Genomic DNA, 15378 nt, shown 5'->3' on the forward strand with positions numbered 1-15378 from the left:
AAGCAGCAATGCATCATGGATGAAAACTGAACTTTGTGAAAGTCAGCGGCACCTTTGCCACTGAGTTCAGTATAACCATCGTTTCACCTCAGATAGCCTGCAGTGGCTTGCCTTACATTTATGTATAGCAGTGTAATTTATGAGAATTGGAAGTAGTTCTGAATTATGTGTTTCAGAATAAATAACTTCACTTACTGTTTTGAAAGGAGAAGCAATATTTTATTTCTTAATTGAAGAAAAGTAAAACTTTGCATATGAGGAAGACACTAAATATAGAAATCCCAGCTTCGTAGTGTTACCCGGGCTAATGCACCCTGTGCTGCTGGGAACTGTGTGTGCAGGGAGATAACTAATAGGTGCAGAGCAGAAAAGTGGTTTCTGGGGGGAAGATAGTGCATTAAGCATTTTAGGCAAGTAGGAAGGAATCTCTTCCTGGCAAATATTTTTACCATAGAAGTAGCAATGCAAGTTGCTAGAAGTTTGAATTACAAGCCCAGCGCTGCAGGAGGCTGCAGCCTTTTTCTGCAGCGCGGGAACAGAACAGGGCAGTTTAGGTGGCGACATACTTTGTGTTGGCCCATGTCCTGAGCAAGCTCTCAAGTCAGTTCCTCGAGGGCCACCGGAGTCCCCGCGGGGCACCCGCCCGTGGCGTGTGCTGCAGCTCACCTCGCTACGCACGATGCTCAAGGGCTTTGTGTAAAGACGCCTGGGAATATGTATTTTAGAAAGCAATTAAGAAAAATACCCAGATGTCGTTATTACTTTCTGTATGCATATACTGTGATTGCCGGCGACTGAGCTACACGGTTGTTCCAAATGGCTCTTTTAAATATTAACATGTAGGCACTTTAGATCTTTGTTGCAATCCTTTCCTTGGTAGGCAAGTGCTTTACAGGATAATAAGAACATCTGCAGTAGCAAAGGAGTTTAGAGATACTGGGAAGGTTTTTAAATAGCTGCTATGAATTTTATAGTAGGCTTCCATGTCAGCTAAATGTTAATCTGCTGTTTATAATTTTGAACGTTCTCCTCCAGAGAATGTTTGTGATCAAATGGAGCAGTTTTTTTCTGTAGTTTGTGGCCAGTATAGACTAAGCTAAAAGATAAACATATATCCCTGCCTTAGAGACCTGGAAGTTATGTGGCGAGTTCAGAAATGCTGCAGTAATGGTTTTCTGATGGCTTTAGCCACCGAGGAAAATGTCGGAGCGGGCACCGAGGCACCAGGGAGGCGCTGGGGCGAGGAGCGGAGCGGAGGAGGGCTGCAGGGGCCGGCGGCCGTGGCCTTTGCAGACACGTTCCTACATATTGCGTCGCAGATGGCAAAGCCAGCGGAATGCTGCTAGGAGCTTCATTTTACTGAAAATCTCTTGCAGACTTTGGTAATGTCACTAATTGTTTTTTCTTCTTCCTACACAATTTTATTTATTATTATTATTTTTAATAGGGCTTGAGAAAGGAAGCCAGTACAGTTTCCAGGTCGCTGCCATGACAGTGAACGGGACCGGACCCCCCTCAGACTGGTACACAGCAGAAACGCCAGAGAACGATCTTGACGGTAAATACATCTCTCTTAAAAGCTGTTATCGCCCAAAGCCTTCCAGTGTATAGCTGAGAGGTGTCACTGCAATTGTCCCCTAGCACTTCCAGCAGCGTGCTGTCAAGGTGAGGGGCGAGATTGCCTGGATAAGAGTAATAGATGCTGTTGTCTGGCTCCTCGAGAGAAAAAGCCTTTTTTTTATTATTATTATTTTTTTTTAATTTACACAAAAGCTTTCAGGATTCCTTATTTTTAGTCTTGCTCTTCTTTGCAGCATGAGTTGCAATTGCAAAAGTAAGCATCAATTTAACCTTGGGAATAACTACCCAATAGGTGTTTTCTTATGCTTTTGAATCCCATGTGCCTTCTGTTGTGTTTCCCTGTTATCACCAGGATCAAGGAGTCGGAAGCCTTTGTTGTAATAATTCTTTACCAGAATCTAGTTCCTGAGTGTCATGGCCATTTGAAATAATACTGTGATGTCAATCTGTAACTTCGTAAATCATCATAATCAATTAAAGAATCGATGAAAATACCAGCAATCCACTAAATAAATATTCAGTATCTCAACTATTCTTTCCTAGCCTTTTTTGGCACATGTTAGAAATTCAGGTTGGCAATGAAGCTGAATAATTAGTAAAAGATGATGGGATGCAGGTACCTGAAAACTATGGGCTTTGTAAATCTGTGCAGCTGCTGACACAAAGGGGAGGGGGGGGAAACACTGAAATGAAAGGGTTAGATAAAATGAGATATTTGAGGAAGAATAGAAGGAGAGTAATGAAAAAGTCTCCCAAAAAAATTAGCTGGAGTGCAAATAAAATGGAACAAAGAATCTGACAGATGGAAGTCATGGCAAAGCTACATACAACTGATGAGAAGCAAGGATGTAGTAGAAAGGAGATGAATAGAAAATAGAGAACACTGATGAAAATGGCTAGAATATCTAAAACAAAATGAAGCACCTAGAAAGGATCAAAGGTAAGTTGGATGAAAGAATAAATAAATAATTAGTTTAAACAAACCACAGTGCTTGATGTTGGCTTTCTTTTGGCTGAGTGGATTGCCTTGTGATCTCAGAAGCAACTCTCACAACCAATTTCTGGCCTATTTCAAGTCCTTCCGTTATGTCTAACTGCATTTTACAGTAGACCAGGAGTGACTGCTTGCATTATGGGGCACGCAAAATAAGACAACCAATAGAGGTAGTTTCTCATCAGCATTTTAAATAAAAGGCAACACCTTTAGGTGCATTGTAACTATATTGACGGATGCCAGGGCGCCATGGTACGTGATGTTATCTTTCCAGTTATGGATGGAATAGAAAGCAGTTTCAGAAATGAGGTTGTGAAGCCTCAAGCAGCTGCCTTTTCACTATCATCAGGAGCAAAATGCAGGTTCTGAACACACTTCACTATGCAAAAAGAAAGTAACGCATTTGTACACATTTGTTTTAATTTGCATTTCATACACATTAAATTCCTTTGAAGTTTTTGTTCCTAAATATACGTATGCATGCAGGGATGTTAATAGAGTAATCACAGGAGACACACGGTGGAACTAGGCACACATGAATAAATTAAAGCAAAGACATTTTATTCATGTGTTGTATTTATTTGCATTTGCAATAGCAATGAGTTATCACAGCGAAGCCGCAAGCATCTGATGCTGCGAATGCATGGCATTGCATAATAGACACGTATTTACCGACAAGATACTTTGATAAACCCTGGGGAGAAATCTACTTATTACTGCAGTTGCACAGAGTCCTGCAAGTGTCAGCTGAACAGGAGAAGTGCTCTCGCACAGATTGCTAACTGCGATTCCCGCTCTGCTGTTACGGCGAATGCAGTTTCTCTTGCTTTCGCTGGAAGCCGGCTTGGCGTAAGCAACATGTACACAAACAGCATCCTGGAGAACTACGCTAGCTCCCAATGGATATTCATTTTAATTAGTGTGGTTTGTTAAAGCCATCAGAAATCCAAACATAGCTGCTTCCTCAAGGTTCCCCAGAAAGCCCGCGTGCCTTTACTGACAGCTGGGAAATTTTAAAATATTTAGTTTAAACTTCAATTTTTGTGCTTTTCTTTAAGAAAAACAAAAGCAGCACTTTCCCCAAAGGGTTTGATTTAAACAACTTGAGCAAGGATGCAGGAGAACCTCTGATCTAGTTTGTGGAGGTATCCTCCAGGAAAATGGGGTTAGGGTGCTTGGTTTCCGATTACTGCGTTGAACAGATGGAAGCTGTTACACATATTAGATAGTGATATAGTTTAATATCAGCTCTAAATCAGTGCTTTAAGAGCAGGACAGGCTGGAGTGCTATTGCTGTGAGCAGTCCTGAGCACAGCGGTGGCCCGGGTGACGGACACGGGCGCTCGAGCCCTCGGCGGGAAGCGCGGTCATGCATTCGGAGCCGTGGGGCTTGCCTAAAACCACGTCCGAAGGGGCGAAAGTACAAAAAGCAGCACCAAAAATCTGCCTCGTGGGCGGCTCCGGCGCGGCTGTCCGAGCCCGCGCGCCCGGGTCTGGTCCGGGAGGCAGGCGCCGAGCCCGGGGTGCGGGGGGCTTGCTCGGGGTGCGCGGGTGCTGCCGGCAGAGCCGTGCCGAGGCAGCGCCGGGGGGTTTACAGCGGGCAGAGGTGCTCCCTCCGGAAAAGGCGATTCTCGGTAAAGAGAACGGCAAAAAAAAAAAAAAAAAAAAAAAGAAAAAAAAAAGAAAGAAAAAAGGGGAAAAAAAATAGTAGTTGGTTTCAACTTTGCATTTTCGGATGTGTAATGTACGGCACAAAAATTCAGCGCTGTTTCAGAGTAAGAAAAGTGGTTTTTTCTTTTCCAGAGACTGTTGGAAAGTAAAGTAAATTAAACTGTAATTAAAAGCACTTGCTATAGAGAAAACAGGAAGATGAAGTGAGCAAGAAAGATCTTGGATGTTGTGGGTTTTCACAGGTGTCTCCTGTCTCAACAAATGCATTTTTCTCCCCAAATGGCCCAGTATTTATGAAACATCTGAAAAATTAGAGGCCTGCTTCACAAGAAGGGAGCAACAAGTTAAGCTGCTGTTTGATTTTTGAAACAAGAAGTGGTGATTTTGCTCCGAAATGCATGAATCACATATTTGAATTGTCTGAAATAAATAATGTGAAATGTTTGAATACAATGGTTGTAATCCAACAGCTGCCTGGAGGTATTTGTACTGCAATTTAAATCTGTGTTGTTTGAGATGTAAAAATTATCGTTTGAAGGCAGAAGGGTCTTTGAATATTTTCATATCGTTTACTGCCTGACAATTGCTGCTTTTAGGATGTTCAAGGAATTTCAGTATTGCTACACTGTCCAATTTCTAATTTCAAGGCTTTAAATTGTTGCTTTATCTTTGGGAATTGTAAGAAACACTTCTGCCGTTTGTTTTAAAAGCAGCACACTTCAGAAGTAGCTGTTTCATGTAACTTTTGTTTCTGCATTAAAGCAAAGGTTGAGACTGGCATGGGGGTAAATGACAGCTCTCTCTGCCTTGCAGTGGCACTGCTGGTGCAATCTGTTTCTTCTGTTTGTGAGTAGCTACTTTTCAGTGAATGTTCCTCAACCTTTAACCAAGACTCAGGCTTTGCAATTTTAAGAAGTTGAATGCAGAGGACTTGCAGAGTTGCTGGGTGTTTCACGGTGGTGATGCGCTGAGCAGCCTTCCCTGAAGATACAAGAAGTTTTTGCAGTACTCTACTATGTTCATAAGAATTCATTTGAAAGCACATAAAGTACCAAGGACATATATATGATGCTGGTTATTGAAAAGTGTTAATTCTTCTTTTTATTGCCTTTTCCAAGGTTTACAGTGGGAATGCTTCACAACTGTAAAGTCTTTTGTTGGAGTTTACATCATTTTATACTATTACTAGCTTCTCTACCCTTGTTGCCTTCCATGGAAGCTTTCATCTATTATATTGCAAGCCTTTTTATTGGGGAAAAATAGTAACTTGTCTCTTTCTGCTCTCAAAAAGACAAGCTACTGTGCAGCTCCACTGAAGAGACTTGTGATATGGTAGTTATTGAGTAAACTCAAACAAAGGGCATTTACTCATCTAATCTTTAAAGTACAAGTAGGCTTATAGAAGACAAAGTCTGTCAAGTAGATATCCCATGCTTAACTAGTACTTAATGAATTTTACTTGAGATTACCTGTACATGAAATATCTCACTCTGTTATTGTATTTCTAAATGATTGTTTATTATTTAAGGCAGATTTTAAGCCTAGAGAGGCATGTCCTAGAGTTAAAATTTGCTTGCTGTTTTCATGGGAAAGAAAGGTTATTGCTTGAATATACAAAATCAACCTTTTGGTTAAATACTATGTTAATCTGTGAGTCCAGGATGACTCATCTGGTCAGTTGCAAATAGACCAGGGAAGGTAAAAGGTGTCTCTAGCAATCCTCAAGCAGGTCATCTTTCATTTTCCTGCATAATTTCATCTCTCTTTTGTGTTCATATGCTAAAGATGGAAAGCACTAGGAGATACTGTGTTTAAACCAGGAAGAGGCTATCAGTGCTCTTGGAGGGGAAGAGTGTAGCTCAGAAATGAAATTGCATGTGAGCTCTGCATGTAACTCCGGGGCACCTCGTTGTTTCTTTGTACAAGTGTTTTAATATAAACTCCAGCCTTATAGATAGTAAAATTGAATGAGTAGAATATTAATCGATAGTTTTTTTTTTTTCTTTTTGAATCCCAGAATCTCAGGTTCCTGATCAGCCAAGCTCTCTTCATGTCAGGCCATTGACAACAAGTATCGTTATGAGTTGGACTCCACCGCTGAACCCAAACATCATTGTCCGTGGGTACATCATTGGCTACGGCGTAGGCAGTCCATATGCTGAGACTGTGCGAGTGGACAGTAAACAACGTTATTATTCCATTGAAAATTTGGGTGAGTAATTCTTTTTATTTTTAATAACATACAGAGGTTCCTCTGAGACTGTACTAGGTTGTAGGTTTATTTTTAGGCTGTCACTAATGTGTCTTCTCTAAGCTGTTTGATTAGGCTGTTTCTACATTGCAGGCTTGGGTTGTGATAGCCTAGAGGTGTTTTGCGGTAGGTACCAGTCCGGAGCGATAGCTTGCAAGCGGTGTCTTGGCGGTGTTGTTAGACCATGTTGCTGCTAACAGCTGAGCTGTTGTTGATACCGAGTTCAGACTGCATCCAGCCCCAGTATGCATACACAGTGGACAAATGCAATAAAGGCCTATTTTAATACCAGGTATTGCAAAACATAATGTTACTGTTTCACGTAGTGTTGTTTATTCCTACAGCAAGTTAAAATAACTCAAGCAGCAACTGTGGAGATACATAGGCCAGGTGTCTTCTTCAAGCTGGATTTCCTGGTTCTTCTGAAGTCAGAATTAACGAGGTTGCTAAACCTATTGAAACTGTTTAAGCCCCTTGACTAACGGGGATTATGGGGGATGTATAGCTACTGTGGATTCCAGCCCCTCAGCTCTGAGAAAATGGTAATCTTTGGCAAAAGAAGGACACCCAACAGTGGACGCTGTCCAAGCAGGGTAGGTTTTTACCCAACACGCCGGTACAGAAGAGGATTCATGCTCAGGGGTCTAAGCTTTTGTTCCTGTGATTAGCCCATTGCTAAGTTTTTGAGGCACCTTTTTTTAATTCATGGGTCTTAAAGGAAATGTTGAAGTCTAGAGAACAGAAAAGAGTTGTACTGGTCCCCTATGTGGAGCTTTAGTTTTCTAACCATGGAAAGAGTAAGCTGTGAGAATACTGTGCCATTGTGTGTTTTTAGTCTAAGGAGCAGCCATGAGCCCTCTGTGCATGAAGTTATCACCACTTGTCCCACCTCCAGGCTTCACGTAATAGCAATTGGACCAGGCAATAGCAACACTGGCCAGGGAGGAATCAAGACTGACCTCTCATCACCGGAAAAAGTCATTCATCCAACTAGGGTGAATCTAGTCCATGCCTTATTTGTTCAAATCACTGTTTGGAAAAATCTTTTCCAAACCTTTTGTTGTAGCCTCAAAATTCTGGGCACTCTCAAACATTTCAAGTTTCCTTGATTAAGAGCTGATGGTATTCAGTAGCTCTTACTAAGTCTTGTGTTCCCAGTGCTGGCTCCTGATTCTGCGGAGTTACTCCCTGAACTGGCTCCCATCTTGTTTGAATTTAATGGCACTCTCCAAACTCCTAGTTTGTGTCTGTCAAAATGGTATCAGGAGAGAGGTGGCTCTTCATTATTCACCACGCAGCCCCTGTGACCATTCATCTACCTTCTGGGCCTGGTGGGCAGGGACCTGGATCCTGTTCATGCCAAGGCACTGCACTCCTAGCACTGGGGAAACGTTCATATTTCAGGGAAGTCAGAAAGCTTAATGGTTTCCTTTTCATTTCTTCTTTAGTGCTTTTATTTCAGGAGCTGTTTTTCTTTTTATTGTTATGTTTTCTGCTTAGTGATCTGGGAATGGTCAGATATTACAGGAAGATTCACTGCCTTGGTGTATCAAGGATGCATAGCTGTCCTAGCGATCTTGATTCCTTAGTGTCAGAAGTCTTGGACACTCTCTATATCGTGCTGAAACTCTTTGATATCCAGGGTCACTTATTTTGGTAACTGGAGTTGCTGGTACCATGAAACTGCGTCATCCGATACTTTTTGCTGTTTTCTCGGGGGAAAACTGGAAAGACTAGAATAAACCATTTTTGCTGTTACTTTGTCAAACAGCTTCTCAATGTCCAGTTACCTCTTTCATGATTTAGGTACTTCCAGAGAGCCGTGCATGAGCACTCCCAAATATTCAAAGGGTTCATAGGGGCTGATTTGATAATATTTTGTGCAACTTAAAAGTCATTTTGCAAAAGCCTTCTAATATGGTTACTATACTTGACATTTTTGGAAAGATGGTGGTCTACTTTGGCTAATAAAAGCTATTTCAATGGATTAAAGTAATTTTTCTATATTCTTGGCTGTGATAGCAGGCAGAAATACACAGGGAGTCCAGCAAGTTAGAGATGTTTCACTAATTGCAGAAGTAACGCTCAGACCTCTAGCGAATACCAAGAAACTGTTTTAAGCTGACCATTCAATTATAAAAAACTTAGGCTCTAAAGCGATTTTTTTTCTTGCTGAACGTCCTCAGATTCAGAATTTTATGAAAGGTATTAATTATTCAAATGTATTAAAATGGCAAGTTTATTTTCACTGCATATTTCATGATTTGATTGCAAATATTCAAAATGCGAGCAATGCAACTTAATTGTAATTGTCTAGAAAAGTCACATGCATCTGATCCCTAACTGGCTAAGGATACAAGCAGTTTGGTTACAGATCCTGACATGTGCATATTTTAAATTCAGTTTCTGTGAACATTCACGAGTACATCTTTGAAAATCAATTTCCATGAATAATTGCACTAATGAAATTCCATCATTTAAATATCCACAGAAAATGAACTCCAGAGGGATGTGGCCAAGGGCCCAAAGAATGCTTTTAAAAAATTAGGACAGATGTGAACACTTCTTACATTATTCACCCACTTTATTAGAAGCCATTTATAAGAAAATTATACAAAATGATGAGACAGAGTTCCTTTCCTAATAAAAATACTATTTTGAAGATGGTTATGAATCAGAAGGTGCTCACTGGCAGGAATGGAGGAAAAATATTTCCTAGATAATACCTGGACTCTTTCCTACCGGTTGTAAAATTTCCGCTGGCTCGTATGCCTGAGGGGGTTACGTTTTATCTTAAATTTAATGCACACACAAAGAAGTCTGATACCTCAGTAAATGATGAACTTCAGTGACTTTTTCCCTCCTCTCTGAAAACTTTGTCTGTTTTGATGCTCCTGGCTCTTACAGATTGCTGCTCCTTGGCTCCACAGCTCTCCTTCGTCTTTCTGGACCTCAGCTGCGGAGAGGTCACTCTGCTTCTGCTGAGCTCAGGCTATGATGTACATAGCTGAAAAATTGGGCTTTTGCAGCTTCCCAAGATTGAAATTCACTGCAGCGCTGCTTTTTATTTTTCCTTTGTATGCCGTTTTGAAATACGCTGCAAACTTATTTATCATTTAGACTCCAGAGCAGTTGGTACTTTCATTAAAGAGCAATCACATTTGTCTGGCACCAGCTATGTTTCTGAAATCCTGGCTGACTCTCATTTGCAGTGACTGTATTACACATAGATGCTGAAACATAATAATCTAGGTCCATGTCAGGTGTTATTTTAGTTTTATAAGCATGTTCTGTGGTACTAAGAGAAATGGTGGCTCAGAATTCCCCAAATAAAGAAACTGGAGTGCCTGGTTGAGCAGGATGTGACCGCACTGACACCAGGAATAGTTGAGCCCATCTAACATCTACATCTTTCAGTGCTTTTTTTCTTCCCCTTGACCACAATGAATGTCCATAATCCTAATCTAGGACCATTCTGGTGCTATTTATGAAATTCTAAGCATCTTTCCACCTTCAGTCTGCTCCTACTAAAAGTACTTTCTTTATAATACTGGTTTCAGTTGGAAGTTAGATGTCAAAGTCTTTCTAGAAATCCCCTTAGCTACTTCATGCCACCTTTCTATTCCCAGCTGCTTGTAAAACTCTTTCTGAAAGGCTTGGAAGCAGTGGGAGAGACCTCTTTATGTAGATCTCCCGTTAGAGAAGGGTAGAGACCTAGTTGTTCACAGGAGGACCCACAGCTTCCTCCCTTCTCAGCACTGGGAGTATCACACCTTTACGTGTACTTCATACCGCAACTTTGCATCATCATCATGTTTCAGGTACTTCTTGATTACTCTGTTCAACCAAAACTTTTTTAATAACTGACTCAGCCTATACCTGCTGCTGGTACAGCAGTTGTACAGCAGTTGTCTGAGCAGTATGCTTCAGCTACTGAACAAATCACTCCAAAAACATGACAAAAAATACTCACTCTTTCATAGCAATGATTGAGAACTTTATTCTGTGTGATGATCATCTTGAATACAACACTTGTACACCACAATGAATTAAATAGGGTGATTTTCTCATGATTGAGTGGTCATATTGCTTGGGAGATACTCTCCTCCGGCACAGAAGAATATTAGAATATATAGAGACTTCAGCTTTGTCAGTGAAGAATTTGTTGTATTTTCTTTCTGCAGCGTATGAAAGATATTTGATGTCAGTCTCATAAATTTCAGGAGCGAGCATCCGCTGCTCTCATTCAACCTTTTCTGTGACAGAGGAATCAGTGCTTGACTGATTCACAAATGAATAATTCTAACAAGGAGACCCATTTCCAGTGCGCCACCTCATTTTTTTTTTTTTTTTTTACTTTCATTCTTTGCTTGTGATTATAAATGGCAAGGTTGTCGGCTGATTAATGGTTGTTTTAACAATATTGGAAACCTCACGGGTGCCAATTCTGATCTTTTACACATAGGAAGTAACAATTTCTGTACTGATCCAACTCCAAAGGCATTAAGTGTAATAATGAACTGACCGGACTCAAGTCCATGGAGCTTTACTCATGAAACAGAAGTTAAGAAAAAGGGGAAGAAGCAGGCCAGGGAGATTGGCGTTTACTGATTCTGCACACATGAATCCCAGAATACCTGGAACAACACGCTAGCCCGATAAAACTCTCAGCAGGTCATAAAGCTGTGGGTTTTAATTCACGTATTGGAAAAATGAGATGTAGTGACCTTATTACAGCGTAACTCAATATGTTATCAACATTACTAGATCATTTGGGAATATTTTAACATCTGAGAGGAGTAATGGAAAGAGGCAGGAGACTGACAGGGACTGCCGAGGCCTGGGGGGCGATTGCTAGCCATGGCCCCGCGTGGCCTTCTCCTCTCAGAGCAAAGAGGCCGTTTTAGTCTGGTTTCGGGAATTTTATCAGCTGGAGGAAGGGTCTTCCGTGCAGGCACCAGTGAGCACCTCAGCCTGCCTCAGCCCATGGCAGAGGAAACCTTGGCGAGGAGGCAATGTCAAGGTTAAAAAGCAGCGAGAGGGAGGAGCGATGAGAAAGCCGCAGATAAGTGACGGGAAGCCATTTCAGTGCGTCGGCAGCCAAACCGCTGACAAGCGTTTTGTAGACATCCCGACAAAAAAAAAAAAAAAAAAAAAAAAGTTTCAAGAAACGTTCTAATAGCACCAATGGGATTGGCTGTGCAGCTGAGGACGGGGAAGCAGAGATGTGTGGATTTGCATCTGCATCGGTCTGCATCACCTGAACCAAAGTCTGGCCACTTCAAGCGATCGGAAGTGGTAATTCCTCTGAGATAATGCTTTCATCTATAAAATGCCCTGAAGTCTGTCCATGAGAATAAGTGCCTAAAAGTGGCTATTTTATGGGTATCAAAAGTATTTAAAGTCTAGATCTGATAGGAAAATTGTACCAAATTTCAGAATTTCACAGAAATATGAACTTCGTTCTTCAGAGTACATCCTTCCCTTCCACCCTTCTGCATGTGAAGACAGAAGAACAAAGCATAATTTATGAAGATTTGTGTATGTACAGTTGCCTTTATGTGACCTGAGATGGAGCTACATTGATCTCCGGTGTGTGCAGGAATTCATATTCCAAAACCTTGGAAGGTTTTGATTGGGAGCGCACGCCTTGAAATACTGTCTTCATGTCTCTCTACCTCAGAGCCTCTGGTGCTACTGGCGCGGCAATGAAGGTGAAGTGCCTAACATGCAGCAAAATCTCACAAAGACTTTTAACAGTCCTCTGCTATCCCCCATAAAGCCTGAAGTTACGCCCATCTGAAACTCCTGAGCTCCAAAGCAAAAATCTAATGCATTTGAGCAATTTCGGCTTAATTAGCAGGTTGCAGGACTAGAGCTAGCGCATAAATCACAAGAACTTATTAAAAAGTACAGATAGGTTATTTTGTAAGATAGTTTCGTCTTTCTCTTGTACATTGTGCTCTCCTCCTCGCTCTGTTAGGACTCTACACCCAGACTCGGGTTGCTTAAGGAGTCACCCGATGGGATGCCTGTACCCCGGGCTGGTGGCCTGCTCCAGACCTCAAGGGAAGGGACAAGGATGGATCAGACCACAGCAATCCCTGTCCTGGCCATCATTCAGCAGCTCTCCTTCCCTCAGGGGAATCAGCTGTTGAAAGTAAAGCCATCACATTTCTTCCCAGTCCATCACATTAATCTTTTCTGATGTGTGAGGAGAAGAGTGAAAGACAATTTGGAGATTTTGAAGATTGGATTAGCACCTTCCCAGTGCGTCATCCCATTTTCCCTGTTGTTACGCTGGTTAAAAACTGCCTTCCCTTGGTGGCCACAGAAAAAATGCATGAGAATGGCTGAAATTTGCCTCCTGGCTCGGTCCTGGGGCTCAAAGGTGGGAATTGGGCTTTTCCGCTTGCCCCCGTCCTGCACTGGCTACTGGAGTTGGCTCGTGCAACCCTCCAGGACCTTCTCCCAGGCTCTGCTAGTCCATATAGCCCCAGCACTGAAGGAGGATCTTCAAGGTGGAGCTCGGTGGTTTTGTCTTCACTGATCTCGTGCCAATATTGCTGTCCAGGTGGCGGGCTGAGTCCTGGGGAGCACAGATGTTTGTAAGCACAGGTGCCTGCATTATTCAGAGAAAAAAATGGGGAAAATAAATCACAGAGTCACAGGTGACAAGAAAGAGCAGCAAAGATGCTAGCTTGGAATATGTATTTTAACAAATATACCAGTAGGAATGCAAAGGATCCCATCAAATTCACCTTCCTCTTAACTGCAGATCAGATTAAATTTGACCCTTACTCATGGATGAGGCAAAAAAAAAAAAAGCATTTTGGTATATTGCAAAGGGAGAGGGAGAGAAAGAAGGTTCTTCATTTTCTTTAATCTTTGCAGATAACAGTTGTGGATTATTACAAAGGCATGAAAGGGAACAAAAAAGCTTTTTAATGTAGCTGGGTTTTTTTTCCTCCTCTTTGCATTTTTAATACAAACTGGAGCAGGGAAAATCAAACAAAAATATGTTAAATTTTATGCATCTCACTGTTTGCATCATAGATCAAATTAAGGCACAACACTAACAGGTAAAGGTACTTCAACACTCTGGGAACTGTTCATTTGCTTTCTTTCCTTTGAAAACTAACTGTCATTTGAAGAATGCTGCCATTTCCCCAAATATTTCACTGAATAATTTTCTTTCATTTGTTTCTAATGTTCTTTGGCTTACAGAATACAGAGAAATCGCTCACGAGCAAAGGGTTGATTTGAGATCTGCGCGCTGTTAGCATCATGGCTAGATCTTGCATAACTCCCCCAGGTCTGTTACTGTGTGGATGCAGAAGTAGTTAAGGACAAAATGTTTAGGCTCTATTGACAACAAATGTGACAGAAGAGCTGAATTTTGTTGTTTGCTGGTAAGGGATAGAATGCAGGTAAATAATGCTTAATCCCAAGTTGTAATATAAGTAATACAAATAGCAAAGAATATTTCTTTTGTTTCATTCATCAATAGAAAAAAAGAAGAGGGGAGCATGTTACAAAGCTTTGTTTCCAGGAAAAAATGCAGGTCCAGCACTGTGTCCTGCCCAGGCTCAGTGAAGTGAGGCCAAGATGATCAGAGCAATTAAACAAGCCCCAGGTTTATCAATTCACATTTGCGTAGATGAAAGATTTATTTCTGCAGAAAAACCCACAACCTTTGCTCATGGCGTGACTTCCGTTGCTGTTTTTTGTGTACGTGTGCCTGAAGAAATCTTGCCCAAACTCTAGCTAACCCCGCTAGCACATTAACAGCATTTACTCTCACGTCAGCCTGTGTCTGGGGTGACGGTGCTTCATTTTTTATTGATTTCTCCATATGTCTTACACTTCACTGTCTCCTGTACTATACTTCTCCTGGTCTTGGCTGCGTGCGTAACATCGGTAGCAAACGTACGTGGTACGCAGCGGGAGTTGTCGTCGTCGTTCGGCTTGCTCAGCGGCTCCGAGTGCACCGAGCTTGCGACGCACCGTGGGAGCTGCAAAGGTTCACGTCTCCGCAGGGGACGAGGCTGGTTTCTAAACGCGCTCGAATTCGAGTCGTTGCTTAAAGCCCCCCTTGCCCTGCGCCCTTCGTGGCGATGCTCGCAGGACATAGCTCGCGGGCTCGGCAGCAGGCGTAGTGCCGAGATGACGGCTTAGAAACTACCCTAACCCTAGGCTTGCTGTTCATCTCCCGACCTGCGTTAAAATAAAAGCACTTAACAGGTTCTCATTATGAATCGTCCTTGCTCCGTTGAGCACTTTCCCTAGTGCTTTAGAAGCAAAACGCGTCCTGCATCAGCCTGATCTGTGTATATATGGGCACCCCCAAAACAGGGAGGTGCTGGCAGCCCCTGCCCACTGGCCGGGCGTGCGCTTCGTTTTGGGGATGCTTCACTGCTGCTTCTAAGGCAGCTTCTTCTAGCGGTTGTAGCAGACTCAACCCTGAGACTCGATTGAAAATTGCAGGTTGGATTTTGTTCTTTTGAGATGCAGATGTGGAGGACCCCCCTCCATCCCTCCTCCCTTGCATCTCCGTGAAGCACGTCGCCAGAACTGATGTCCTCAGGGACTGAATAGATTAACTTTAGGGGATGTTTTAAGCATATCTGAGTATTAACATATTTTTATTATTGCTGTTACAGTAGTGCCCAGAGGTTCCAGGTGCGATCAAGGCTTAATTGTCTGGTTAACACAGGAACATATTGTAAGTCACCACTTCAAAGAGCTTTTAGGCAAAAGGCTAAAGGAAAAGAAAGAAAATGTTAATACCACAGGGACCAAAGACCACAGGAGGATGGTGACTTGTCCATCATCTCCCAAGAAATGTCTGACATATTGCAAGTGAGCATACAGATCCCCA

At 42.1% G+C, this 15378-nt stretch overlaps 1 protein-coding gene across 1 annotated transcript in view; it reads left to right on the forward strand.

Moving 5' to 3' along the window:
• DCC (DCC netrin 1 receptor) overlaps positions 1-15378 on the forward strand; it is a 551739-nt gene that overhangs the window by 455977 nt on the left and 80384 nt on the right. The window contains exons 14-15 of the mRNA XM_062599476.1: positions 1448-1558; positions 6264-6458. Coding sequence (XP_062455460.1) covers positions 1448-1558; positions 6264-6458 — 306 coding nt within the window. The remainder of the gene's footprint in view (positions 1-1447; positions 1559-6263; positions 6459-15378) is intronic.

The sequence above is a fragment of the Rhea pennata genome, chromosome Z, assembly GCF_028389875.1.
Source record: "Rhea pennata isolate bPtePen1 chromosome Z, bPtePen1.pri, whole genome shotgun sequence".
Taxonomy (NCBI): Eukaryota; Metazoa; Chordata; class Aves; order Rheiformes; family Rheidae; genus Rhea; species Rhea pennata.